Source organism: Papilio machaon, chromosome 1, assembly GCF_912999745.1.
Source record: "Papilio machaon chromosome 1, ilPapMach1.1, whole genome shotgun sequence".
NCBI classification, from domain to species: domain Eukaryota; kingdom Metazoa; phylum Arthropoda; class Insecta; order Lepidoptera; family Papilionidae; genus Papilio; species Papilio machaon.
In genome coordinates this window covers 4621343-4648126 of record NC_059986.1, presented here as the reverse complement: position 1 = coordinate 4648126, position 26784 = coordinate 4621343, and the positions used below count along the sequence as shown (strand labels likewise).

Here is a 26784-nt window from a genome sequence, read left to right as displayed (position 1 = left end):
TTGTTCTATGGCTTTAGATTGTGATGTGATATGAAGTGATATTGTGAAGCGATCTGTGGTAATGACTAACTTGTGACTAATTATTTTCAGAATTATTTTTGTTTACTACATTACAGTTTTGTAAATAATTGTTCAAAAGTGGAACAATCTTAGTTTTATGGATATTAGTGACATCAAGTGAAAAAAAATTATAAGTTCTCGGTAGTCATGACTATTTCTTGCGTATTTCCTTCCAGACTTCAGTGAGATAAGGGGCAAGATAAAAACCTAATTGTAAGAATTACGTTTTGAAGGATCGCTGATTAAACAAAACATTTTTGCTATAACTTTTGTGACGAATGGATGTGCTGTTTTTGTCGTTGCAAAAACTACTTACTAAAAAGTTGTTATTGCATTTAAAAGTTTCCTACCTAAAAATAGCTTGTATTTTATCCCATCTATGTTTTACTGATACTGTCATTTCCTATTTTATTCTAAAACTAATATTAAGATTACAATTTATTTTTAACTGCTGCTGTCTCAAAAAATGAATCTAAAACAAAAATGTGGTACATAAGAAATGTTTTTAATATATATATATACCTACTTATTTAAGTGCCATCCCCTTCTGGATGTCAGCACCTATTGTTATGGCTATTAGTGTTTTTAAGATTACTGCACTGAATAGTTACGGTGTATCAGTTTGTACAATTATTGATTTTCAAGCCCTGAGATTCAAATTTTTCTAGAGTGTCAAAACTTGCACTTACTTGTATTATAACTTGGAGCAGTTTATATTTGTCATAACATGACCCATATTTTGGTGTTTCCAGTTTTTATAATTCAAATATACCTTACTTATTTTTACCTAATATGTTTACAAAGTATACAAACTATTTAAATTATTAAATTATATTATAAACACATGTACATGGATATAGTACATGGGATGATGGGCCAGGATATTCAGATTGTCACTTATTGTTTTTAGTTTGAAATTAATTTTGTTAAATGTACTAATGTAATATAAAGAGATAATGTGTATTCTTGAGTTTCTTGAGATAACTAAAAATACACCTAAAAACTGTGATAATCTTCATTTTTACAAATAGAAAATGTATTTATAAAATACTTTGATGAAAACCTTTGTATTTTTTAAAGTATTTACTATCATTTTACAATGTAAACTTAAGCATTTTGTTTAACAATTTTCTGGAAAACTAACATTTATTGGTACATCAACTCCCTGGCCTTATCCCACTCACATAGGGTGTTTCAGAAGCTTTTATAAACCTCAATGATTTGACTCAAAGTTGATTGGATGTTGTCTGTAACTGTTTTTTGTTCAATCCATTTTAATATGAATCTCAAACATATTTACTTTATGATTTACATATTAATGTTTTTAGATGATTGCCCTGAAATCATTGAGCATTGAATAAATTATGCTGCTATAAGTATGTATTGACCATACAAGATGTCGGATACAGTACAGCCATTAAGTGCACCCATTTCACTTTCTACATATCACCAACTCAGTTTAACTGGTAAGAATAACAAGCAAATTATTTTTATAAAACTAATCTTTGACATGATGTTAGTTAAATAGTGGTGTAATTTTGCTGTTTTGGTTATACAGTCAAAACCGTTTATGGCGACATCGTTTAGAACAACATACCGGTTAAATTGACCAAAATCAAAGGTCCTGGCTGAATGTTATATACATATCTTTCCTATTAATACCTGTCACCGGTTGTTACAACTATCGGTTTTTACGACTCAATATGAGTAGTCCCTTCGATGTCGTTATAACAGATTTTGACTGTATTTCTGTATCACTTGATTAAAAAAGATGACTGCTTATTGGTACTGTTTGATGACATAAGAATTTTGGCTGATGAACCAGTTTTGGGCTGATCCCTCTTATGAGCTGTTAAAATATACAGTAGAACCTTGATAAGTAAGAAACTTTTATCCAGGTTGGACTGTACATTATAGTCCAAACCCAATAATTTATATTAAAATCCATTTCACACACAAATGGAAATGGTTAGCCTTATCATAAAAACACACAATAAAAAATCACAGTAAAATTGGAATTTTACAAATTGGGATTTGTGTTGGTATTATTACTATGTTTAAATTTTATATTTAATAGTTATATAACTTGGTTTAATCAAACTTTATATTGCAAACTATTTAAATTGCATACAAAAATATAAAGAGCATTATCAATTAAGACTACCAAAAGCATATTCACTTACTTATTGAGTGTAATGTAATCTCAGTGACATAAACAATATGTACATATATATCATTATAAGAATCTTAGTTCAAAGTCTGTCTCAGCGTGATTAAATATTAGATTACATGCATTTTAATGTTTTTATAATGTGATGCTAATGTTTAATGAAGAATTTCAGTTAAACAATGATATAGCTTTCCTTACTACTACCTAATTGTGGTATAACTTAAAATGAATATTTTTGCAAAAATAAGTCTTCAAATATTAAAGAGTCATGTTTAGTACTCTTTTGAATGAATATTGCAAGCCTTTGTATTATGAAGTTGAATTTAAAAAGTGTATTTATACTTTTTTTTGCTTTCAGTTGAATCAGCCACTATTAGAAATTCGGGCCTATTTAAACCAAACCCATATTTACAAGTGATAGTAGATGGTAAGGTTTTAAGGAAAACAGAAGTTATTAAAAACACACTACATCCAAAATGGAAGGAAGAATTTACAGTGCTTGTTACACCATTGTCACAACTTATGTTCCGTTTAGCAGACCATCACAGTTTTAGAAAAGATCATGTCATTGGAGAGAAAAAAATTCATCTTTTAAAAGTCTTACATTATTTTAATGGAAAATGTGAAAATGTGGAACTATGCATAGGTATGGATCATTTTTGTCTTATTTGTTTTCACAATTCTGTTGTTTTACTTAAAAATAAATTGCTTAAATTAAGAATGTTAAGGTTTTATTAAATTTATAAAAATGTTATAAACCTAAACCCAATATAATTTGCATAGTAATGGTATCACTATTGATAGTTTAACAATTTATTTAATATAAAAAAAAATTACAATATCTAATGATTCCAGATTTGATGAAAACTGTATCCCAAGATGGAACTGCTGGAAATAATAGTGTGAAAGTGAAAACAGCTGATATAGTTTTATTACTTGATGGATTAAGACTTGATCCATCTATATTGAGTCAGTCGCATGAAGTGCTTGGAGAGGCTACTAATTCTCGTAGTCCATTAAACGATGGCGTCCGGGCTAGGATTCGATTACGAAATAGTTCAGATTCATCACGGTCTATGCTACGAACACAGAATCTACGAGTAAGTCTATATTTACGGTTTTGTAAAGTAAATATTTTTTATTTCATGATCTTGGTCATTCCATTCATTGTCTATACCACCTATAAACTTACAAGATCCCTGGCACCTTGTATGTATTCATGCTATTTGCTTTGATGTGCCAATGTGAAATTGTTCGTTGGCGTTCCGTTTTACTAGCAATGAAATGTTTTTGTCTGACTAGTTCTGCTTCATAATACGTTTTCAATCTATGTTAGTGGAGTTCTCAATTGAATGTCCACGTTTCCAGCCACCGCCAGGTCCACCTCCACTGAGCAACGGCACGATTAGCGGAGTGACGGCTGCAGAGAATGGTGCGGGCCCGTCGCATGCGGAGCACGGCGCGGCGGAGACCAGCGGCACCGGCGCGCTAGCGGTACACTCCTCGCAGCCACCGCCCGCTGCGGCCGCCGGAGCACCCGCCCCCGCTACGTCCGGCGCTACAGCCGCATCCGCAACCAACGCTGCCACCGAAGAACCATTGCCGCCGGGATGGGAGATGAGATATGATGTTTATGGCCGACGGTGAGAGCAGTTTTGGTACCATAAGGTCTTAAGTTAAATGATCACTGCCTCGACGTGCCTGTTGACAATAACAGCTATGAACTTATGGAAAATTCGTAGTTCTCGCCTACTCCTTCGGGTGGGTTATGGACATGAGTATGTTGTTGTTGTATACAGTTACTACGTGGACCACAACACACGGTCGACGTCGTGGGAGCGACCTCAGCCGCTGCCCCCGGGCTGGGAGGTGCGACGCGACGCGCGCGGCCGCGTCTACTACGTGGACCACAACACGCGCACCACCACGTGGCAGCGGCCCGACACCGAGCGCCTGGCGCGCTTCCAGCACTGGCGCGTCGAGCGGCGCCACGTGGTCGCGCAGGGCAACCAGCGCTTCCTCTACCCCGCGCCGCACCCCCCGCACCCCCCACACAACCAGCACCCGCCGCACGCACACCAACAGACTGACGCGGAGGACGCGCCCGCAGGTATACCGTTGAACTTATAATAACAATATATGAATCTTACAAATAGACGTTAACGTACGTTCTTCTTGTGTATCTTGTGTTTGTGTAAATACATGTGATAGATGTAGAACACGGTTTGTCGATGAATGTCGCAAAGAGTAAAACTAATATATGTGACAAAATGTGTTTAGCCGGCAGCAGCGGCGGGACGCCCAACGGCGGCGTGACGATAGTGAGCGGGTCGGGCAGCGCGGCGAGTGCCGCGAGTACGTCGGGCGCGGCGAGCGCGGCGAGCGCGGCGGGCGCGGCGAGTGCGGCGGGCGCGGACGACGGGCTGGGCGCGCTGCCCGCCGGCTGGGAGCGGCGCGTGCAGCCAGACGGCCGCGTCTACTACGTCAACCACAAGAACCGCACCACGCAGTGGGAGGACCCCCGCACACAGGTCACACTCCCACACGACTTTGTCATTCTGTGCAACTTCTGGCTTTATGTATAACCTTTAACATTCTTACTCCCACATTTTTGAGCGTAATGACTAATACGAATGCTTAGAGTAATATATAATTTCTCCCATTCTTATAGTCCCTTTAAAATAATAATCTCGGTTTCGCTTTCAGGGGCAAGAAGTTTCAGCTCTGGAAGAAGCACTCCCGCCAGGCTGGGAGATAAGATTTACAGAGGAGGGAACTCGATACTTCGTGGACCACAACACGCGCACGACCACATTCCAAGACCCGCGACCCGGCGCGCCCAAGGGGCCCCAGGGCGCGTACGGCGTCCCCCGGGCCTACGAGAGGTCCTTCCGGTGGAAGCTCAGCCAGTTCCGATATCTGTGTCAGAGCAACGCCCTGCCCAGTCATATTAAAATAACACTCACGCGACAGACGCTATTCGAAGATTCTTATCACCAGGTTAGCTAACATATATCTTTAAAGGTTTTAAACATACTACTCTCTACTACTCGGCTACGATTGGAAAAAATCATCGTATACATATGTGAGCAGGTGAGAATGTCAGGACAGTAATTTAATAGACTAACTTTAAAGTTTAGCAAAAGTTGTAATTGCAAATATGTTGTTTTAAATAATATTTCGTTTTGTAGTAGCCGAATTATCAATAACAGTAATAAGCCTTTGCCATATTCAGTATGGACGGACTTAATATAAACATATTTGTATTGCTTTTATATGCGATATTATTGCAGATAATGAGACTGCCCGCCTACGAGTTGCGAAGGCGACTGTATATAATATTCCGCGGAGAAGAAGGCCTGGACTACGGCGGCGTGAGCAGGGAGTGGTTCTTCCTGCTGTCGCACGAGGTGCTCAACCCCATGTACTGCTTGTTCGAGTACGCCAACAAGAATAACTACAGCCTGCAAATCAACCCCGCCAGCTACGTCAACCCGGACCACTTGCTGTACTTCAAGTTCATAGGACGATTCATCGCTATGGCCTTGTACCATGGACGGTTTATTTACTCCGGCTTCACCATGCCATTCTATAAACGCATGCTAAACAAGAAACTCACCATGAAAGACATCGAGTCCATAGACCCAGAGTTCTACAACTCCTTGGTTTGGATCAGAGACAATGACATTGATGAATGCGGTCTGGAGATGTGGTTCAGCGTAGACTTTGAAGTCTTGGGTCAAGTTATACATCACGAACTGAAGCCTGCCGGTGATAAGGAGAGAGTCACAGAAGTGAGTATCTTGTTAGTGTTTCTTTAATAATTTTGGTCAACTTATTTAATTTTTATAATATTTTGACAGAAAAAAAAAACAATTTAATTACAGTACTCAAAACTAAAAACTTCGTACAAAATAAAATGCTATACCGAATTAATTAAAAACTATACGATGTTTTGTATTAAAAGGCGAACAAAGAGCAGTACCTGCAGCTGGTGACACAGTGGAGAATGACGAGAGGCATAGAGGAACAAACTTCCGCCTTTCTTGATGGATTCAACGAGGTAATGAAAATTAATTATACAAATAATACAATTTACAATTATAATAATTAATCGATAACTTCGTGCATTTATCAATAATGAGTAATTATAAAATGATTATTATCCAGGTGGTGCCGTTGGAATGGCTGAAGTACTTCGACGAGCGCGAGCTGGAGCTGATGCTGTGCGGCATGCAGGAGGTGGATGTGGACGACTGGCAGCGCAACGCCATCTACCGCCACTACACGCGCACCAGCAAGCAGGTCGTCTGGTTTTGGCAGGTACGTCTCTACACGTCTCACAAATATTGTGTGCTCCTTCCGTATTGTTGGCTTTATTAATATTGTTATAAAGATAAACTCGAAAACTACTTCTATTCCTTAATCGATTTCAAATGATTCTTTTTACTTTTTAAACTTTTTTTTTATTAATATTCATGATTTTTTATTTATAAGATTGTTGGTATTTTATGATATAAAATTTTGTTGTACAAATCTCAACTTCAGTTCGTACGACAAATGGATAACGAGAAGAGAGCGAGGTTGCTGCAGTTCGTGACGGGCACCTGCCGAGTACCCGTTGGCGGATTTGCTGAACTGATGGGCTCTAACGGACCACAACGATTTTGTATAGAAAAGGTAACTACCCTACCATACTAACCTACCAACTTCTGCTACAAAAAAAATCTTTATTTATTCTGATACTGCAGTCAGTTAAATGAGTTGACTGATTTTGAAGATCTAAGCTGTTTGAATAATATACCTGCTCTTATTATTATAGATGAAATGTTTTATATAAAATGATAGTCTGTTTTGTAACAAATGTTGCAGGTGGGCAAAGACACGTGGCTGCCGCGGTCGCACACTTGTTTCAACAGACTGGATCTTCCGCCTTATAAAAGCTACGAACAGTTATGTGAAAAATTAAATTACGCTATAGAAGAAACTGAAGGGTTCGGCCAGGAGTAAATATTATTTGTTATTTTTTTAGTAAAAATGTAAATTATTATAACTTTTATTTTTTATGAGCACCAATCTTCACAAATGGCATATTTCACAATTTTGAGATCGGTGCAATCAAAAAGACCAACCAAATACTTGTATGAATATTTGTTTTAACAATAAATATATTATGTAGATAAAGTTAGTGTATTGCGTCAGTTGTATAAGATATATTTTGTTTGAGCTATATTTAAAAAGTTCGTCTATAAAGTTCAATAAAATCCTAAAAACACAACTTGATTAATTATTATTTACCGGTTCTAAGTTCTGAAGTCACTGGGCGAATAGTGAACGTTAATTAAATTCTTAACCTTTAAAAAAATATTTTATATGTAAATTGTTTTTTGACAAATATATATTTTTAAATTTCATGTCAAGGTTCTATTGTCAAGTCGAAATTCGGGCAATAATTTACGTTTTTCAACGATTACATGTATTTGTTGTTAGAGATCAATATTTGCCATGGTGACTTGTAACCAAACAGGACAGGCGTGAAGTGTAAGCAATTCCGTGTTTAGTCTGATAAACGCGCGTGCCAGAGGTCTATTTTTGTCCTCTTTTCCTTCCCTCCCTTTTCTTATTAGGAAAGGATGGGAATGGGAAGTGCATTTGGCAGAAGAGAGGGCATATTGGAAGGAGAATTATCCTCTTGCTGTGTGTCCCTTCTCCGTTGATTAAAGGTAGGCAACGCATCTGAAATTGCGGCTGTATATGGGCAACGGTCCCTTTGCTATTTCTTCGACTTCAGGTGGCCGTCTACTCGTTTGGCACCTTTGATGTAAAAAAGATGTTTTATAACTTGGGATAATTTTTGTTTTTTCTTTAGCAACTTTGTTTTAGTATGTGTACAATTACTGCGAACTCATCTTTGGTCGCGGTATTCCAGTTACAAAAAAATTGCCTACAACCACACAACGAAATTGAACTCCGGTCTTTCCATCGATGAGACAATAAGGTCTAAAATGGTAAACAACAATTAAAAAGTCTATAAAACATTAAGCATTTGCGATTGTCTGTGTGTCGCTTTAAGCTGATTTCCTTAAAATTGGTGATAATCTAGATGGCTTGACTAAATTATATTTAACAGGAAGTTTTTCTTAGCATTATAAAAGGATTGTTCCTATTGAGAGTATCATTTATGGATTAAATACTATCATTATCCATAAAAGAAAAAAAACTGACATTATTATCATTATCAAGTTTATTATGCATTCAAGTATCTGATACATTTTGAGAAAGAATTAACACATTCAGAGATTAAAATTAACATAAAAACAATTTCTTTTATAGAAAAATGCTAATTTGCGTGATAATAAAAAAGAAATTAAATGCCAGGCTGGAGCAAACTTATAATTTCGATGACGCGAATTCCTTGGCAATTTTAATTGCCTCCGTAATACTTTTTGGATTATTTCCTGATGCTTGTGCAGATTCTGCCTTTCCACCACCTTTACCACCCATAACACTAACAATTGATTGGACCCACTCAGAAGCCAACAAACCTTTCTCGTTTAAAGTTTTAGGCACAGCTGCCAGGCAATAGATTTTGTTTGTCTCATCATCTACAGAAAAGAACATTGCAGCAGTGTTTGGTAGAATTTGTTTTACCTGTTTCAAGGCACCATCAAGAGCTTTAGTATTACCTAAAGCTTTTAATTCAGTAACAATAACATCAGAGTCCTTCTCTTCAAGACATAATTCTTTAGTTTTCTCAATAACCTGAGTTATAATCATTGCCTTTGAAGCTCTTTCTTTATCGTCTAATTGTTTTTTTAATCCCTTCAACATATTTCTTAGTTCTTCCTTTTTCCAATATGATATTTGGGCATGAGATACATCATTAGTTAGTTCTACAATTTTTTTTACATTTTCTTTATGGTTTACTGCATCACCTTGCTCTATGATAAAGTTAGCAATATTGTTTACTTCATTTTCTAGTACACTCAGCTTATTCAATGCTTTTACGGCTTCTGGACCAGTCAGAGCAACAATTCTCCGAATACCTTTTGCAATACCTTCTTCACTGACTATGACATAATCTCCTATATGCCCGGTTTGATGAAGATGCGATCCTCCACAAAATTCAACAGATGTTTCGTAACCAGAAGGACCATCGGGATTTTTCTCTAATTCTTCTACAGGTATGCCAACGGAAACAACTCGAACAGGATCGGGGTAGTGTTCATCAAACATTGCTCTTAAGCCCTTAATTTTTTTTGCATCAGCAAGACTAGTGTGTTTAGCATAAACAGCTTTATTTTCAGCAATAATGTTCTTAATTTCATCTTCCGCATCTTTTATTTGTTTAACAGTCATAGGACCCTTATTAGTGAAGTCAAATCTCAATCGGTCAGGCATTACAAGAGATCCACGTTGATCAGAGTCATTTCCAAGAACTTTTCTTAACACATTATTAAGAATATGTGTACCAGTGTGGTTATTCATAACTAGTCTTCGTCTTTCAGTATCAATGTGCAACGAAACTTTGTCACCAACTTTTAATGTGCCTTCCACTTTACCAGCATGTAAAACATATCCACCTTTGACTTGAACATTTTTCACAGTAAATTCAACACTATCATCATCTATTTTAACCATGTAACCCTCGTCGAATATTTGACCTCCCTGTTCAGCGTAAAAATTAGTTCGATCCAAAATTAAACCACATTCCTGGCCTGATTGTACTTCACTTACAAATTCTTTATTCCATCTTAGAGCTAAAACAGTTGCAGTACATGGTGCAAAGCTATAAATGGCATCTTTGTCATTTGAAGATGGAGTGTAGCTATATTTTGGTGAATCATCAGTTACAGGCACACCACTTTCTTGTAAATGATTTATGGCATGAATATCTAAAGCCAGTAAGTCTTCTTGACCTGCAGCTTTACCTTGAGAATTTAATTGGGATTCTTTTTTAGCTTTTTCATAAGCTTCCATGTCAATCGATAATCCCTTCTCTTCACACATTAAATGTGTTAAATCAACAGGAAAACCATATGTATCATATAAACGCCATGCAACATCACCTGGTATGATTTTTGATCCACTTAGTTTTTCAATAGTTCTGTTGAGTAAATTTCTACCTCTAGAGAGTGTTTTTAAAAACTGAATTTCTTCTTCATTTATTGTTTGTATGATTGATTCAGGATCTTTTTTTATTTCTGGAAACACATCACCAAGTAACTCTACTACAGTATGAACTAGTGAACCGAAAAATCCCGGTTTCCCGTTTAGTTTTTCAGATGCATAGCGCACCGCGCGGCGTAAAATTCTTCGAAGCACATAACCTCTTCCTGTATTGTCAGGACATCCCCCATCTGCCAAAGCAATAGTTAATGTCCTTGCATGGTCAGCTAACACACGGTAGGCCATATCAATACCATCAACATCATCAGCACCTACTTTGCCTGTGTATGGTCTTGTCTTTGTACCAGTTTCAATGGCTTTGAATAAAGGCATGAAAAAGTCAGTATCATAGTTAGCTTTTTTGTTTTGGATAACAGAAACAAGCCTCTCTAGACCTAATCCACAATCAATATGTTTCTTAGGCAATGGTTTCAAAGAGCTATCTGCTTCTCTGTTAAACTGTATGAATACCAAGTTCCAAATTTCCAATACATCTGGATCATCCATGTTGACAAGGTGTGCTGCATTTCTGTCTCCTATTCTGTCATAATGTAATTCAGAGCATGGTCCACAGGGACCAGTTTCTCCCATTTCCCAAAAGTTATCCTTCATACTTCCTGGTAGTATATGTGATTCTGGTAATCCAAGATTTAACCAAATGTTTTTACATTCCAAGTCTGGTTCTAGGCCAGATGCAGCATCTCCTCCAAAATATGTAACATATAATCGATCAGCTGATAATTTATAGACTTCAGTTAATAATTCCCAAGCCCAAGCACAAATTTCTTTTTTAAAATAATCTCCAAATGACCAGTTCCCCATCATTTCAAAAAACGTATGATGATAAACATCTTTCCCAACATCATCTAAATCATTGTGTTTTCCTCCAGCTCGAATACATTTCTGAGTATTCACAACCCGAACATATTGTGCCATGTCCGAATTGGGATCAACCGATCCAAGAAAAATTGGCTTAAATTGATTCATGCCTGCATTGGCAAAAAGTAAAGTTGGATCATCCAATGGTATAGTGGATGAAGAATGCACATATTTATGACCTTTTCCAATGAAGAAATCAATGAAGGTTTTCCGGATCTGGTTTCCTGTCAGTGAAGTATCCATTGCGGCAATTTACCTGAAAAATGAAACATTGCTTTTAAATCAGAATGTTACTATAAATTTGACATTAATATATTTCTTTATGATTAAGGCATTGGACTAGCAATAAGTTTGCATGATATTAATAAGTGCTCATATTATTACTATTTTTCCTTTTTATTGACTTTCCTCACTATATAATGTAGAAATTGAATAACAAACTATTTGAGTTTTAAAGATAAAAACCTTATTGCAACACTAGTTAAATTGTTTATGACAATAGTGCATAAAAAGACAAGACATCAACACATTAATGCACTTGATCAGGTAAATGTCACAATTGTTACCACTTATTACAATTTTACTTTCACTTTTTAGCTTCATATATAATTACATTGAAGTGTGTCAGTTATAATAAATAAGTTAAAGAATAAATTGAACTTATAAATTAAAACAAATAAAATTAATCCTTTTTATTTCATTAAAGGTATAATTTATTTTTATAGCTTCATGGTTGTAATACATACTTTAATAGACAATGTTGAAGATAAAAAAATTGTTGCCTTTAATTTGTTTTATAAGATTTAACGCGAATTTTTAATATAAAAGAGTGTCTTTTCTATATGAATTACACCCATAAGTAACCATATGGAAAGTACAAAAATAAGGTTAAATTAAAAATACCTAAAGCGACACTGAATGTATATCATGATTTATGTTTATAAATACAAAAAGAAATATTTTACATTTATAATATAAATTGATCTTATTACCTGATGCAACTTCTAACTTATTGACTGCACTGCGAAAAAAACCAAATGATGTTAACACGACTACCACCGACGGCTGTCAAACGTTGTCCAAGGTAAAAGTGATACAGCAAATGCAAGATTGTAATGGTAATGGATTGTAATGAGATACAATAAGAGCGACAATTGTATGAACACGAAATATGAATACGAGCAAGTAGTATAACCTAGTAATACAAATTCCGACATTGACAGGACACGGACAAATCGGCATTTGATTGTGACACGACATACGTGACATTGACAATTGTTTTTAGTGTGACCAGATTTCAATGAATATTTCGGTATAAAATAGGCAGACTTCATCATCAACAATAAAACTGAGTAATAAAATAATTTTAAATAGAACAAAACTTTAAGCTCTTGTCACTAGGTATTAAAATAGGCAGACTTCATCAGGGAAAAACTTAGACTGTAAAGAAACCGATACAAGAACTGTGCTTTGTATGTGTAAACTAGCTGTCGCCCGCGACTCCGTTCGTGTGCATTTAAAAAAAAAACTTAATTAGAAGCCTATGTGTTCTTCCAGACTATGTGGAGATGCCTTCAAACAAACATCCATCTCATGCACGCTATCACCTTATCGTAGATCACCTACGATTTATTTATTATTAATTGATTAAATTAGCTTTTGAACGATGGATGAACGCATGGAATTAAAAAAAAAACTAAATATGTTGCCCATGTGTTCTTTCAGACTATGTTCTACATTTGTTCCAAATTTCATCCGTTCCGTTCCGGAGACACTTTCACACACAAGCATCCATCCAAACTTTTGCATTTATAAAATTAGCACGATTTCAGAAACGGTGGCTCTTTAAAAAAACGTTTGTAGGGATTTTGAGTAGGCAATTTTATTATCTACAATTTTTAAAGAGTACTCTTTGATTATTGCTGACATAATATGTTAATTGTTTGCCCAGATTTTCCATGCCGATGACTACTTGTCAACTGCTGTTTAAAATTCAATAAAAAATTCGAAATCACTTTAATTGTGCTTAATTTTTTGGAAATTATTATGTACATGTAACTGAAGCCGTTTTAATAATTTGTGTGATAAAGTAAAAATATACAAAAATTGTTATGTGCTAAAATTACTTAAAATGAATTTGAATCTGTTTCGCAAATCATTTGTTGTTGTTAAACGAATTTGTAACGTTAGGTACCTGTATACATCGAAGAGCAATTTGAATTTCACTGTTGTTAATTTCAACGAAAAAAAAGAAAACGATGCCTTAGAATACACATCAGAGGACTTGTCGACAGTAACTCCATATTTTCCCCAGTCGTTTAATTTAGCAGCCTATGTTAACAGTTCGGAGACATTGCAAAATTTAGTACATTTAAACGTCAATCTTAGTAAAATAGAGAAGAATCCTATTATTGTTGAAAAAATCCTCAAGTTGAATTTCGAACAAGATATTAAGAAGGGCCTTTTATTTATTAAAGATTTTGTAAATGGTGATGATATTGGTAATTTTTTAACAAAAAATCCTTTAATACTTTGTGAAGATGTAGAAGACCTTGAAGTGAGAGTAAATTATTTAAAATCCAAGCAATTTGAGCATAATGAAATTAGTAGAATAATAACAAAGAATCCTTTCTGGCTAATGTTTAGGTAAATTTTCTTTGTCTATGAATAGTATTGTTTCTTACCAACTCTACAATGTGCACAATGTAACCACTTTCCACTTTTTTCCAGCACAATAAGGATTGACCGACGCTTAGGATTTTATCAAGAAAAATTTGAGTTGAGTGGAAATGAAGTGCGACTCTTAGCAACAAAACAACCCAGATTAATTACCTATAACCTTCAACATATACAAACAAATTTCTTTGTGATTAAAGAAGAAATGGGTTTTAAGGATGATGAGATTAAACAGTTACTATTAGCTAAATCAAGGCTGTGGATGATGAGTAAGTTTTTTATATTTCTTTTGAAAACAAATTAACTCCTGATGCATGATGAATTCTGCTTTGATAGTTTTTAGGTGATAAAAAATTAAAGTTCTGTAAACGAAAGATTTTTGATATGGATTGTTTCTTTATGACCATGACAATATGAAAATGAGTAGTGACGGAAAGAAAAGTAAATAATAATAGATGAAAAAAGGTTGCGGACAACACCAGGAACGTTGCTGCCACAAAAACTTCTGATTCTGTAATTAAATTAATGATGCAGTCAAATAAGTAATTATTGAAGTTCAATAACAACCTGCCATTTGTTTGGATGTTATAATCCAAGCTTAATTTTTTTGTACATAATTATAAAATGCTACCTGAAATATCACATATATTTCTTCTATTAATCACTTTAAACAATATAATTTTAGCATACTAAATCAGCACATTGTTATTCTTTTTCCGGATCTTAATATCTTGCCAATAATGAATTTGAATAATTTAATATAATTTTCCTTTTTCAGATCAAAAAAAAATATTGGAGAGATTTAACTACATTCATAATGTGATAAAAATACCACATGAAATAATCTTACAATGTCCACATATATTATTGCATAGAAATTTCAAAGTTAAACAAAGACATACATTTCTAGAGAAATTGGGTAGAGCTCAGTATAATCCAACTATAGAAAATTTTGTTCCATTAAATGCTTTATTTGAACTAACAGATATAGAATTTTGTAAGAAGTATGCAAAGTGTCATGTTGATGATTTTAACATGTTTTTAAAGACTCTGTGAGCTCATACTATCCAGCTTTACCCAATACAATTTTATTATGGAAAGCATTTAGGGAATGGTACAAAAGTGTGTCCAAAATACCAGCAACGGTAAATACCCCTCCAATTATTGCACAGACGTTAGTTGCAAAGTGTCCAATGGACCTGTGGAAAGGTATACATGATTAGTTTTTGTATTGTTATTAATAAAGGATTTTAATCTGTTTTTCTTATTATTGCATTTGTAAAATTATAATAATGTATAAGAAAAAAATATAACATATATATAAGAGATACACACACATACTTCAAATATGATATATGCATGCCATTTTTGTCAATTCTATTTTGGGACTCGCTAAGTATGTTCATGTCTATAATATTTTGTACTACTACCCACTGTTTTGAGTTACTAATATTTATTCACTTCTTTTTTTCAAATTTTTTCGAAATGCTTTTACACTTAAATCTACTTAATTTTTATTGTTTACATTATAAGGTGGCAAACAAGCAAGCGGCTATATGACTTGCCTATCTTTAACCGACAGGGGAGGATACGCACAGAAAGAGGATATATCCCCTTTCTATGCGTCGCCTCAACCATCCAATCCACTTCCCCTATCCATCCCTTCATTATAAGAAAAGGATGAGAAGGGAAAGAGGACTAAAATTAGGACTTCCAATACCACACTCATCAGACGAAATGCAGAATTGTTTCCACTTCAAGCAAATCTTGTGTGGTTGTGGTATTTCACCGGGCAAACTGGCCAATTCGTGCAACAGATGTTGTTGCTGGAGTCTACCACTGTTTAAATAGGTCTCTTTATTATTTTACCATGCTTTAAGTAGTTTGTTTAGATAACATTTTATAAACAGTTTATGGACAATTATCAACACTACCTTTCTTTTTCTGTGTATTTTACCATAAGAGGCGACAGCTCATAACTGAAAAAAGCTCCTGGCATTCCAGATTCTGAATTAATGTTAGACACTGACTTTTGATGTCTAGTTACTGAAAACTGGTTTGTATGTAGCACAGTCTTGTCTAGCTTTACATACATCGTAGGAACTATTTTAATGTAGTACTGGAACATTACAGCACCTGAAAAATTATGACATGCGAAAATTGTAATTGCCATTCACTTTTAAATTAAATTCTGTTATTATTAATTAATTGCATAATGTTTAAAACAGTCAGATAATAGCGGAATCAGCTTCAACTTAAGTTAATTTCGCTATAAGATAGCTAGGAATAAATGAATTATTTTATCCGTTGCAGTGTTTATCCAATGATGATACCGAGTAAATTGTTAATTGATTTCACTTTGGTTTGGAGGCATTTTATTTGAAAATAAAGAACTAAATTGATTTTATTCGTCGAGTACTAATAATCGATTTTTTTAAATTTTATTGCATTTTTAATCTATGTTGAATGTGACATATATGAATTAAGAGCTGTCACATAAAAATAAATAGCGAACGATTTCTATTTTTCATAAAGAGGAAAGAAAATTAATATTTAACAATGCCGGTGCCCGGAGGAGTTTACCAAAGTCAAGGCCCTTCATGTTTCGATAAAATGAAAATGGGTTTCATGATTGGATTTTGTGTAGGCATGGCAAGTGGTGGTTTGTTTGGAGGTTTTACAGCTTTGAGGTTAATATATACTATAAATTACATAAGTTCAGATTCCATCATACCGTTAGTATCACAGGAATGATTAACTTTTTGAAATTACAGATACGGAGCGAGAGGAAGGGAATTGGTACATTCTGTTGGAAAAGTAATGCTCCAAGGTGGAGGAACTTTTGGTACTTTTATGGCAATTGGAACTGGAATTCGCTGTTAATGAGGATGTTTAAGATTAAAAGAATTTGTATATATCGTAATAACGTGTGTAGTAGCATAAAAATTATTTTCTTAAAAGGAAGTGGAATTGTTTAGAACATTTCAGGCATAATTAAAATGGGGGTTAATATGAGGAGGTTACAGTAGTTTTTTTTTACATTAAAATTTGTTTAAAACACCAGCCTAGAGTTTAATGTTAGTTGTCTTCTCTACTTCAGACTTCAAAATGACAATTTTCTCTAAAGTGCATTTATATGATTAACAAATGTAATGTAAAAACCTAGTTGTTAGAATGGCTTAAATATCAGTATAAAGTGTATCAGTAATATAGTATAAAGTGATATTAAATTTGTTTGGTTGTTTTATGTCAACAAATAAGTAATTTATATAAAAATATTTCAATCATTAAGGGAAGCAATCTTCAGAAAGGAAATGGCTTCAGATTCAAATTTGCCACAAATAAAAAAAAAATTACAATTAAGTGTGAATTTCCTATAAAAGTTATAGTACCCTTACTTTGTTAGATTGTCAGGTGTTTTGTATGTTGAAATGTTATTTGTCTAAACTTTGGTTTAGTTTGTTTACCCAAATTTGTAGTCCTATTACCAATAAAATTAAGTATTAATTTGCATTTTTGGTGTCTATTTATTACAGTCATACTACATTCTTTTCTGGAGTAATTAAATTATAAAAAGATGAACTGACTACTGCTCAAACACACATTTAAACCATATACATACCTTCTTTGGCTATTCCCTTAATTCCGTCTAAAGGTGCAGTATTAGCACTTTTTATATCACTTCCAAAGGAAAGATGTTGTATTATATGTGTTGTATTAAATGAAGATGAAGAATATGGTTGCACATCATGTACATGGACATGATTTATTGTAAAACTTTTCCCTGGAGCTATATGAAAACTTCCACCAACCTATAAATGGATTCATAATGAACATTTATAATTAAACATAAATTTATATTTGATCCCTAAATGGCACTTATTCACTCAAAATATTAACAAGGGACAAACAAATGTTTTTCTACAACACTTGAGGTCCAAATTTAGTTTTCCAGTGGGTGGATAGGAAAATCTATTTTTAGCTGTACATGCTCTTTTTGTAGGCAATATGTCTATAATTTTTTATTGCAGATATCTTTGGGATGCAACCACTGTGCTATTTCAAAATTATAATTTATCAGGACCCTTTTTCTTATTTGCCACTGTACTACATATGCATTTCATAAATATTGTTAAGAATGGTTGCCATAAACTTACTCGATTAACTTCCATATAACCATATATTTGACAACCTTCTTTAAGGGCTAAATTGGCTTTTTCTAATGACTCATCATCCTTGCATTGTACAATAGTTGCTAAATCTGGTAATGCCCATCTTCTGACTCTGTATGCTTCTTTTACATCTTCACAGGTATTACAACATCTAAATGAGAAGAATTAGCCAAGAGATGTATAAAAATATAGTAAAAACTATGGCATTGCACAATTGCTCACTAAAAACCAGAAGGTAGGATTCTCGTAAAGAACTACTTTTTTCACTACAAAAATATTGATTAAAAGTTCACATGGTCAAACCTTTGTCTTATCAATACAAAATTTAAAAAAAATTCTGATACTGACAAAGTAATTAACATGTCATATCCCTGGCCGTATCCCACTAACATGGAGTTACAAAATTTATTACAAAATTTAATTCTTACGCCTCACCGCATGCCTGTTGCCAACTCTACTTAGGAGGGGAATTATAACAGAATAGTTTATGTTTTGAAATAAAATGTGTAAATGATAAACTAAATAATTAAAGCAAAATTTATGAAAGTACTTCTAAAAATACATTAAGAATAAAAAACAATAAACATGAGTAATATTAAGTAGAACTAATAAATGTGAACATATAATTAGTAGAATGGAACATCAAGCTCTCGTCACTTGGTAGTGATCATTCAATACACTCAATTCAGTAATACTGTTAATCTTTATCACAATTGTTATAAAACCATAAATATGAATGTGATGTGAGGGAAAACACTTACTGAGAATCATTGAAGGCAGCCCCATAACAACTCCCGCATGTTACTGTTGCAAGTTCAGATGTATTTTGTTTCACCTGCAGAAGTTATTCAAAATTTTAATGTTAATTTAGTTTTAGAGTTTGAAATAGGTACACTATAATATTTCCAGGACATACTGTTGAAGAAATTGCAATTTCTTCTTTTTTAGGTTCTTCTATCGGATTTCCATCCAAGTCTAATCTTCTTTTGTGTATATTATGATCCATTTGAAGATGCTGTTCACCAGAAGAATCCATTGCATCCAGTACTAAATCTGGAGGAAAAATTTAAGTTTGCCTACATATATAATAAAATAATGATTGAAGAAAATATATTTTTTTCCTCTTATTCCTTCTTAAATACTCTCCAACTTAATTAATGAGCCAATAGAAAACTTATGTAGCTTACAAGTTTATTTATATATAATTTATTTTTTTCTTATCCTTTTTATTTTAAAAATGCTGGTAAATATTAAGTTTTACTATTTAACATACAGGTTTACCATAACAAGTAAACCTTATAATACTTACAACTACATGATATACTTGGTACAATAATATCAAAATTTATTCTTAATTTATGGCCTCTGGATGTATCTACAAATAATTCTTCTGATATATTTGGAGACATATATGTATATAATTCAGACAAAAACAATAAAACCATAATAATCACACCAGCAACAGTAACTGAAACAATTCAACTTTAATTAATATACAAAAAATAGAAAAATAGAAATTGATATGAAAATTTAGTTACTTGTTGCTCCTGTAGCTGTTTTTACTTTAAAGTCTTCTAAAGTTTTTGCATAGGCATCAAATTGTTTAAATTTATTCATTAAATGTGACGACATTATATGGTTTTAAATGATATTTATAATAATGAATAAATTCAAATTTACAAAACACTTCATTTGAAATACAAACTGACAGTTGACATTTATGAAAACACGTCATATTCTATTTCACCGTTCCTTTTCGTCTATAAACTAAAATTCAGTATTTCTTTTTTTTTGCTTTTACTTGAACTTATTTATTTTTACATGGAATGGTTTGTTTGTTTCATTAAATTAAATTTTAGACTACTAAATCGATCTGAAAAATTCTTTCACTATGTTTTTTTTTACATAGACAAGATTATTTTAATTCTGCGCGGTCGAAGTCGCGGGCAGAAGTTGCTAGTTATAGTGGTCGCTAGTGTTAAATTCAAAAATATTATTGAAGTCATTGTAAAGTCTAAAGTTGAGTCTATGATTGCATATTAAGCGGTATAATAAAACAAAATACTTCATTTAGCGCTCATTCGAACGGGCGCTTTTTTATGGCGCGTTCAAATAGTAAATGCATTTCCATGAATCTGTTCATACAGCAGCGCTTTTTTATCGCGCACTGTTGCATTTTAGTGCTGGGCGAACAAAAGTAAATTAAAATCATTCACCACTCGAGTGCCGCCAAAGTCAAGTTATAAAGCTACGTTAAAAAAGCGCTCGTGCGATTGAGGGCTAACATTGAGGTTCTGTATATGGCTTATAATTTTGTTCTATTCTTAGTTTACTTATTCCGTTTAAAGTGGTAACAAGAAATATGATCAGTGGAATCTAAAGATTGTAAGGAAAACATCAATCAAATGATTCTTTATGCTACTCCACAATTTTGTGGTGGGCATTAATCCCAAAGAAAAAATGTCTCCTTTTCAATTATAAACAAATTGACTCCCTTTGAATTATCGTACAACGGGGAAATGAAACCATTTGCTTCCAATTTAACTTTTATTGTCCATACGTTTGTAACAACCTAAATTAAGTGACACATAAACTTTACCTATATTTGTAGAGGAGATAAGGCGCTCCATTTGACGTATATTCACGACATCAACCTCAAACTTCAACTAAAAGGCAATAGGTAAATAACTTGAAGCACTAAATAATTATAACAATCGTGTACCTGAAGTTGATATCGGTCGCCCTATTTGTGTTCACGATTAATTGTATTTATTAACATTAATATTGAGTATTATTTACATGTGTACAGTCTTTTAATTTAACTTAAAGAGATCACTTCTTTGCGCTGAATCCCTCTCCTGTGGGGTCCAAAATCCATGGGTAGTTGTTTGGACATTCCATGCAGGTGAACAGGCGCAGTGTCTCTCCTGGTAACTCTCGAGTAGTCAAAGGACACGCGTTCGGTAAAGAGCAAAAAGGTTGTCCTTTAACATCACATTTGTCTTGTTTCCATTCCTGGAAGTCGCGGAGTGAAGACAGTTCCGTCGGATTTTGCATCCATTGAATCACTTGAATTAAAGAAGTGAAATAGACATCGTTCTTTTCCAACATTTCTTCAATAAATTTAATAAGTTCGTCTCTGAATTCTTTCTTGGATTTAAGCCACGAAGCGTGGAAGTGAAGACCGAGAGGTGCGCGGTTGGTTGTGTAATGACGGTTGAAGTTTTGACGGAGGAGGCGAGCAAACTGTTCACCAGTTTGGATGTTAGAACAGGAGTCGACCACGTGACAACCGGGCAAAGACTCATCGAATGTGGGATCATCTCTTCTGTCTAACTCATTCATGACCATTTCCCAGACTGGATGGCTCCTCGATGGGCAGTTGTGAGCGTTTCCGTTGCATTTGTGAGGCATTCGGAAGTACAAAGTGTAAGGCCAAATAGGGACACGACCTAGAGGAGCGGTAATTGAAGCATCATATACGAAGTATTGATCGGCCATCATTTCAAATTGCTTGTTTCCACCAACGCGTAAATATGGTGCACGAACACCAATAATTGAGGCATCCGTTATGTTAGCAAAACGTTCAGCGATTAAGCGAGCGCCGGCCATTTCAGCGAGCCAATCATCATAGCTGCCACCCGACCAGTACAAAGGATCGTCTTTGTGAGTTATTGAGAAAACTGCGATTTCGTGACCCTTGCGGTGCAATTCTTGAACTGCAGCGTAGTTGGTGTATTTGTGGGAGATAAAGAAGGTGCCACGAATTTGGCAACCGTTAGGGTTGTGGCGGTTCCCGTTGAAAATTTGTTCATAAAGGTCGATGTTATCAACGTTGACGGCACCGTTAAAGGTGATTGTTATCATTTGAGGTACTTGATTGGGTTCGATACCGCCAGGAATGCGGGTACCGTCAGCAGAGCAGAAACAGTCTGGGAGTGTACACTGGTTAGTGTCGCAGTCGGGCGCTCTGTTCGGGTCCACGTCGACAGCTGTAAAATGTTTATTTATTTTAAACATGAACTGTAATTTTAATGAACTTGATTTATTGAAATGTTACGTATATGCAATTAAGGTAATGGATAAAAACAACTCACTGCAGGCATTTTCATCAGACTCATCTTTGCAGTCAGGTTTTCCGTTACAGAACAACGCTTTTTCGATACAATCGCCACTACCACAAGCCAGATTTCCTTCAGGACAAATAGGTTCATCCGTCTTCAGTATTGGGAGAATTTTTCTTGGCTCTGCAAAACATTAGGTACAATGAATAAATTTGTAAATTCAGACAGAAAGTCCTATCTAGATTAAAATTGTACATCAAGATAACGCAGGTCTTAAACGGTTTTGGCTTCGTCTGTGTAATTTTGCTTCTATGTAGACGTGTTGAAAGGGATTCATATTAGGAAAAAAGAATGAAAAGAAACAGCGAAGCGTGACAAGATGACCGAGTTAAATTCATAGAAAAATTAATAGAAAGAGTATGTAGAAGAAGTACTTAGCTGATACATATTTTAAAAGTATAGCCAAGTTCCATGAGTTTGATTAGTTACAGGAGAGATTAAAACAATCTAAGAGAAATCTTGTATTATGGAAAGAAATGATAATGACCAGTGATCAAATAGATACTAAGAATAGTATGTGATGGGTAACTATATAGTTAAAAAACTTGATAGAATAAAGATTTAGAATCTATGAATAAACGACAGTGACTATACTTATTATGAATAAATTACACTTCACAAAGATAACTTATTCATAATAATAATTTACTTACATGTTTAAATATTCCGTGAAAAGGTTGCATACACTTTTTATTCACCATTTGTTGTCTGCAACCTTTGCCACGGAAACATAATATGAATTAAATATTTAATGATTCTAAAAAAAGAAGTTCTAAGAAATGAAATTATTATGTCTAACCTTTTAGTCTTGCCATGTTATTATTGTTAATTAAAAAAGCTGTGTATTTACATATGATTAAAGATTAATTTTTCAATTATATATACAATTCTAAATGTTATTTATACCTTACTAAAATATAGAAAGTTAGTAGTGACGATCCCATTGCTGAATATGTGCTAAGTGAAGTTAAGTGAAGCATTGGCGTACGTCAGCGTTTAGAAAGTGTTAAAGAATTATTAAATTTATAGGTTAATGAAAAAGAGTTCTTTCAGTGTTTGTGTCTGCATAGTGTAAAGACTGTTTGTTGTTGTTATGAAGTTTTATTTATAGCGCGAGTGTTTCGCTCCACTTGTTCTCTCAAGTGGAACAACTAGCATCAACATATCTTCATTTCATATTAACAACTCATCTATCTAGGAAATAATAGTGACAATTTGACTTACACTATGATAACTTTTAACATTTGTATATTCAATTTATACCTAATATTGTCGTATATTATAATGAAATATTTCAACATTTTACTTCAGTAAGTAAAATGTTAAGCGTATGAAGAAATGTTAATGCGTAACTAGTGGGTCGGTGGTATCGCGGGCCGATCCCTCCTGCCCGCGCCGCCGACGCCGACACGGGGCCTCATGCAATACATCAAATCTACAGTGCGACGCGGCCCCTTCACCCAAGCCCGGTTGCTCGCTACTCGCGTATAGCTTCTTTATCGGAACTTACTCTCGACTTTGTCACAGTTGTTCACTTTACCCTTCCAATCGCAGGTTTGTTTATCGAGATCGAATGCCAGGCCGGACGGGCAAGTGATCTGTTTAAGACCTGACCTAGTGCACCTGCGTTAATAAGAAATGACACATTAAATTTACTATTAAGTAAAAGGAAGCGGACGTACTCGAGGCTAGCTCATGGTTTCCGGAACTATGCGCGTTTAATTACTACGAAGACGGAAGCTAGCCCTTCGCACAACCGCTTCCTCGATCATGTACAACTTACTTTCTAGTTTATCGCAACTCTTTACATGTGATTTCCAATCACAGGTCTGGCGGTCGATATCGAAGGCTAGGCCGATAGGACACCGCACTGAAGCGAGTCTGGTAACACCATTTTCAGCACCTTTGTCGCACCTGTACACAGCCATATCTTCAGCTCAAAGTAATAAAATTATAGTCTTAACTATTATGAACATAGTGATGGATAAATCGATTGATGGTATCGTATTTTTTTTCGAAAGATGTAAATTGTTACCATAGACCCAATAACATTTAACGTACTGTAACGGTTACTTTTGTCATGGAGAATAACATACGTAAAATAATTCATACTAAAAATCTCTACTGACTATACATATAAATATTTTTGATCATTCATATAACGCTTTAGGCGATTTGGTAATTTGGTGTCGGTTAAAATGGACAAAGTTCAGACATAAATACCACTTGTCGTCTCCCACCACCAGAAAAGAATCTCTAGTTATATAAAGACCTGTTTTCTAATAAGGTGACGGACCGACACGATGAGCGATAATACATACTTGTATACTGTACACAAAGTTTTTACTTTTATGTTATTCGATAATATCTATCGATACTCAAAGAACAGACGTAGGTATAATACGTGTGGCTTTATAATATTTTGGTAACAAGCGTCGAGACAAAGGTACGTCCCAGTTAAATATAAATGTTTGAACTTGTTTTGTCTTCAATAGACTCATAGAGACTAGAATGAATCCTTGAACTTTAAAAAACTGTATAAATTAAAATAACATACATGTCTACATGCATAATGTTTAACATTAAAATTGTTTTTACAAATGAGCGTCCAGCATTTCAACAGAACTTGATAAAGTAAAGGTACGATTTTGCCTTGTTCGATCAGTCAAAGACATGACTAATATTCAAGGCACGACGTAGACTGTGGACTGTTCCGTTCACTGGCTTGAATATCAAGTTCTTGCATACTAAACGATATGCATTGTTGGCACCTATAAATAAATTTCAGATTAGAGAACGGCATTTGACATTGCTACTAGAGCAGTACTTACCAATCGGCGTTTGCATACTAACGTAGTACGAAGTGGTGTAGTCATAGTATATGATAGTTAAGTACAGCTTGTGTACAAGCGACTATGTACTTTGGTATAATTTTCTTAGTACTAGACATGTTTGAATCTTACCTGACGACATCACGGCAATCGCCTTCGGTGGTAAGCCGGAAGTATTCATCGGCTGGGCGACCGTCGCAGAGTTGTTCGGGATTTACTTCATCACCACCAGAGTCGTCGTCTTGCCGCTTTACACGGACCTCTCCGCTCACTGCAACAACAATCGCCTTTTAAAATCTATTGCGTGAGAATGGAAGAACTGTGAACTCATGCGAAATTGTTACAAAAACTGCATCGCACGTAGCCTATTCTTTAGTAATAAAGCATAAATTAGCGAGTGAACACGCTTATTGGGTAACGTCGTCTAACGTAAGCGTCGATTAGCACACGAAGTTGCCAGAATGTACCTCCCAGTTTGGGGCTGGCTAACTTAAGCGTTAAATATGTTGACAGAGTTTAATGAATTTTACCGCTAGATGTATGTATATGACATAAATAAATTAGTAGAATCTTACTAATATTATAAATGCGAATGTTTGGATGGATGAATGTATGGATGGGTGGATGTTTGTTTGAACGTATCTCCGGAACGGCTCAGGGGATCTCGATGGAATTTTGGTATAGGTGTAGATCATTGTCTGGAAGAACACATAAGCTACTTTTTACGTTTTTTTTTAATTCCGCGCGGACGGAGTCACGGGCGACAGGTCGTATAGAAACTAATAGCAATTCATTGTATTGTTATTTTACTGAAACAAAATATTTACTTAAAAATCATAAAAGTGGAATTTGTTTTTAACTTGTATATTTTGCGCTTAAATCGATGACGGCATTGAAAGTTAAACGTTAAAAGAAATCGAGGTCAGCGTCGGCCACGTAAGTAACCGGTGTTATTTCTTTAGCGCTTATAACTTGCATTTGTCAGTCGACTACTGATTCATACAAAAGCTTTCGAATTGAAATAAAGGATAATCCACAATTCTTACAAATAATACACATTACAATTTTAATAAAAATATCTATAAATAATGTAATTAAGATGTGTTTTTTAAAATATTATTTTAATTTTAAATTTTAATAAACTTTTTAAAATCAAAATTTTTTATACTTAATAATTTATGAATTAAAATAATAACTGCATGGATTTAAAATAAAATTGAAATTTTATTTGTTCTATGTGTTTATAGTATAAAAAGCACGAATGGTGGCTACTTACCGGAGTAGATGAATAATAAAAGACCGAGACAGAAGTACGCGCGTCGAGCCATGGTGCTCGGTAAGGACTGGCCGCTGCGTCGCGCTCCACAAGAAAGTGCAAGAGGTGTCTGTTGCCCCTCTTCACCTATTTATATAAGCGGTCGAGTCGTAGACGCCAGAACGACTATAATACACCCGTCTTATGCGCACTATACCGCCAGCAAGTATAAATCATTACACCACCGACGCAGCTTTTAATAAGCACATGGTGACGTTACTGAAGCCGATATAGGAAAATATATTTATAACTATACTTTTAACTAATCATGGTATAAAATTCAGTCTACTTCGTAGGCTTCACTACTAATTCCATGAAAAAAAATTGGCACTTAATTTTTATTTATGCAACGGGAATATTAACCATTGTATTGTCGATGTATAACACG

General features: G+C 34.6%; 6 protein-coding genes across 7 annotated transcripts; 3 read left to right on the top strand and 3 right to left on the bottom strand.

Moving 5' to 3' along the window:
- The first annotated feature begins 64 nt into the window (after positions 1–64).
- LOC106710825 (E3 ubiquitin-protein ligase Su(dx)) lies at positions 65–7502 on the top strand. The gene is made up of 13 exons (XM_045686972.1): positions 65–273; positions 1389–1526; positions 2589–2876; positions 3086–3330; positions 3599–3873; positions 4030–4347; positions 4587–4761; positions 4937–5230; positions 5524–6024; positions 6198–6293; positions 6401–6553; positions 6779–6910; positions 7103–7502. Exons 2-13 carry the CDS (start codon positions 1457–1459, stop codon positions 7238–7240), a joined length of 2685 nt encoding a protein of 894 aa, XP_045542928.1. The 5' UTR covers positions 65–273; positions 1389–1456; the 3' UTR covers positions 7241–7502.
- A 992-nt stretch (positions 7503–8494) lies between these two features.
- Positions 8495–12488, bottom strand: LOC106710785 (alanine--tRNA ligase, cytoplasmic). The gene is made up of 2 exons (XM_014502945.2): positions 12271–12488; positions 8495–11534 (listed from the first exon to the last, which is right to left on the bottom strand). Exon 2 carries the CDS (start codon positions 11519–11521, stop codon positions 8621–8623), a length of 2901 nt encoding a protein of 966 aa, XP_014358431.2. The 5' UTR covers positions 11522–11534; positions 12271–12488; the 3' UTR covers positions 8495–8620.
- An 896-nt stretch (positions 12489–13384) lies between these two features.
- Positions 13385–15010, top strand: LOC106710835 (transcription termination factor 3, mitochondrial). Its single transcript, XM_014503017.2, has 3 exons — positions 13385–13924; positions 14009–14223; positions 14733–15010. Exons 1-3 carry the CDS (start codon positions 13410–13412, stop codon positions 15008–15010), a joined length of 1008 nt encoding a protein of 335 aa, XP_014358503.2. The 5' UTR covers positions 13385–13409.
- Positions 15011–15017: 7 nt separating this feature from the next.
- Positions 15018–19770, bottom strand: LOC106710833 (endoplasmic reticulum-Golgi intermediate compartment protein 3). Its single transcript, XM_014503016.2, has 8 exons — positions 19665–19770; positions 19436–19594; positions 19043–19179; positions 18888–18961; positions 18112–18277; positions 17577–17766; positions 15889–16090; positions 15018–15153 (listed from the first exon to the last, which is right to left on the bottom strand). Exons 1-8 carry the CDS (start codon positions 19756–19758, stop codon positions 15018–15020), a joined length of 1158 nt encoding a protein of 385 aa, XP_014358502.1. The 5' UTR covers positions 19759–19770.
- LOC106710836 (reactive oxygen species modulator 1) lies at positions 16452–17150 on the top strand. The gene is made up of 2 exons (XM_014503018.2): positions 16452–16644; positions 16729–17150. Exons 1-2 carry the CDS (start codon positions 16514–16516, stop codon positions 16835–16837), a joined length of 240 nt encoding a protein of 79 aa, XP_014358504.1. The 5' UTR covers positions 16452–16513; the 3' UTR covers positions 16838–17150.
- Positions 19771–20659: 889 nt separating the features above from the next.
- On the bottom strand, positions 20660–26549 carry LOC106710802 (chitin deacetylase 1). 2 transcript variants are annotated; one of them, XM_014502969.2, is made up of 5 exons: positions 26358–26549; positions 25214–25352; positions 23761–23873; positions 22224–22373; positions 20660–22118 (listed from the first exon to the last, which is right to left on the bottom strand). In XM_014502969.2, exons 1-5 carry the CDS (start codon positions 26407–26409, stop codon positions 20959–20961), a joined length of 1614 nt encoding a protein of 537 aa, XP_014358455.2. In that variant the 5' UTR covers positions 26410–26549; the 3' UTR covers positions 20660–20958. The 2 variants fall into 2 exon arrangements, with proteins under 2 accessions (XP_014358455.2, XP_014358454.2); XM_014502968.2 differs by lacking the exon at positions 23761–23873 and adding an exon at positions 24034–24164 and having other exon boundaries at positions 26358–26548.
- Positions 26550–26784: the final 235 nt, after the last annotated feature.

Coding starts and splice junctions, on each gene's coding strand:
- LOC106710836 (XM_014503018.2), top strand. CDS start 16,514: ATGCCGGTGCCCGGAGGAGTTTACCAAAGTCAAGGCCCTTCATGTTTC. Junction 16,645..16,728: donor GGAGGTTTTACAGCTTTGAG/GTTAATATATAC, acceptor TTGAAATTACAG/ATACGGAGCGAGAGGAAGGG.
- LOC106710785 (XM_014502945.2), bottom strand. CDS start 11,521: ATGGATACTTCACTGACAGGAAACCAGATCCGGAAAACCTTCATTGAT.
- LOC106710833 (XM_014503016.2), bottom strand. CDS start 19,758: ATGTCGTCACATTTAATGAATAAATTTAAACAATTTGATGCCTATGCA. Junction 19,180..19,435: donor ACCAAGTATATCATGTAGTT/GTAAGTATTATA, acceptor TTTTTCCTCCAG/ATTTAGTACTGGATGCAATG. Junction 18,278..18,887: donor GCTGCCTTCAATGATTCTCA/GTAAGTGTTTTC, acceptor CTTCTCATTTAG/ATGTTGTAATACCTGTGAAG.
- LOC106710835 (XM_014503017.2), top strand. CDS start 13,410: ATGAATTTGAATCTGTTTCGCAAATCATTTGTTGTTGTTAAACGAATT. Junction 13,925..14,008: donor CCTTTCTGGCTAATGTTTAG/GTAAATTTTCTT, acceptor ACTTTTTTCCAG/CACAATAAGGATTGACCGAC. Junction 14,224..14,732: donor ATCAAGGCTGTGGATGATGA/GTAAGTTTTTTA, acceptor TTCCTTTTTCAG/ATCAAAAAAAAATATTGGAG.
- LOC106710802 (XM_014502968.2), bottom strand. CDS start 26,409: ATGGCTCGACGCGCGTACTTCTGTCTCGGTCTTTTATTATTCATCTAC. Junction 22,374..24,033: donor GAGTTGCGATAAACTAGAAA/GTAAGTTGTACA, acceptor AATGTTTTGCAG/AGCCAAGAAAAATTCTCCCA. Junction 22,119..22,223: donor GTCTGATGAAAATGCCTGCA/GTGAGTTGTTTT, acceptor AACATTTTACAG/CTGTCGACGTGGACCCGAAC.
- LOC106710825 (XM_045686972.1), top strand. CDS start 1,457: ATGTCGGATACAGTACAGCCATTAAGTGCACCCATTTCACTTTCTACA. Junction 4,762..4,936: donor GGGAGGACCCCCGCACACAG/GTCACACTCCCA, acceptor TTTCGCTTTCAG/GGGCAAGAAGTTTCAGCTCT. Junction 6,554..6,778: donor AGGTCGTCTGGTTTTGGCAG/GTACGTCTCTAC, acceptor TCTCAACTTCAG/TTCGTACGACAAATGGATAA.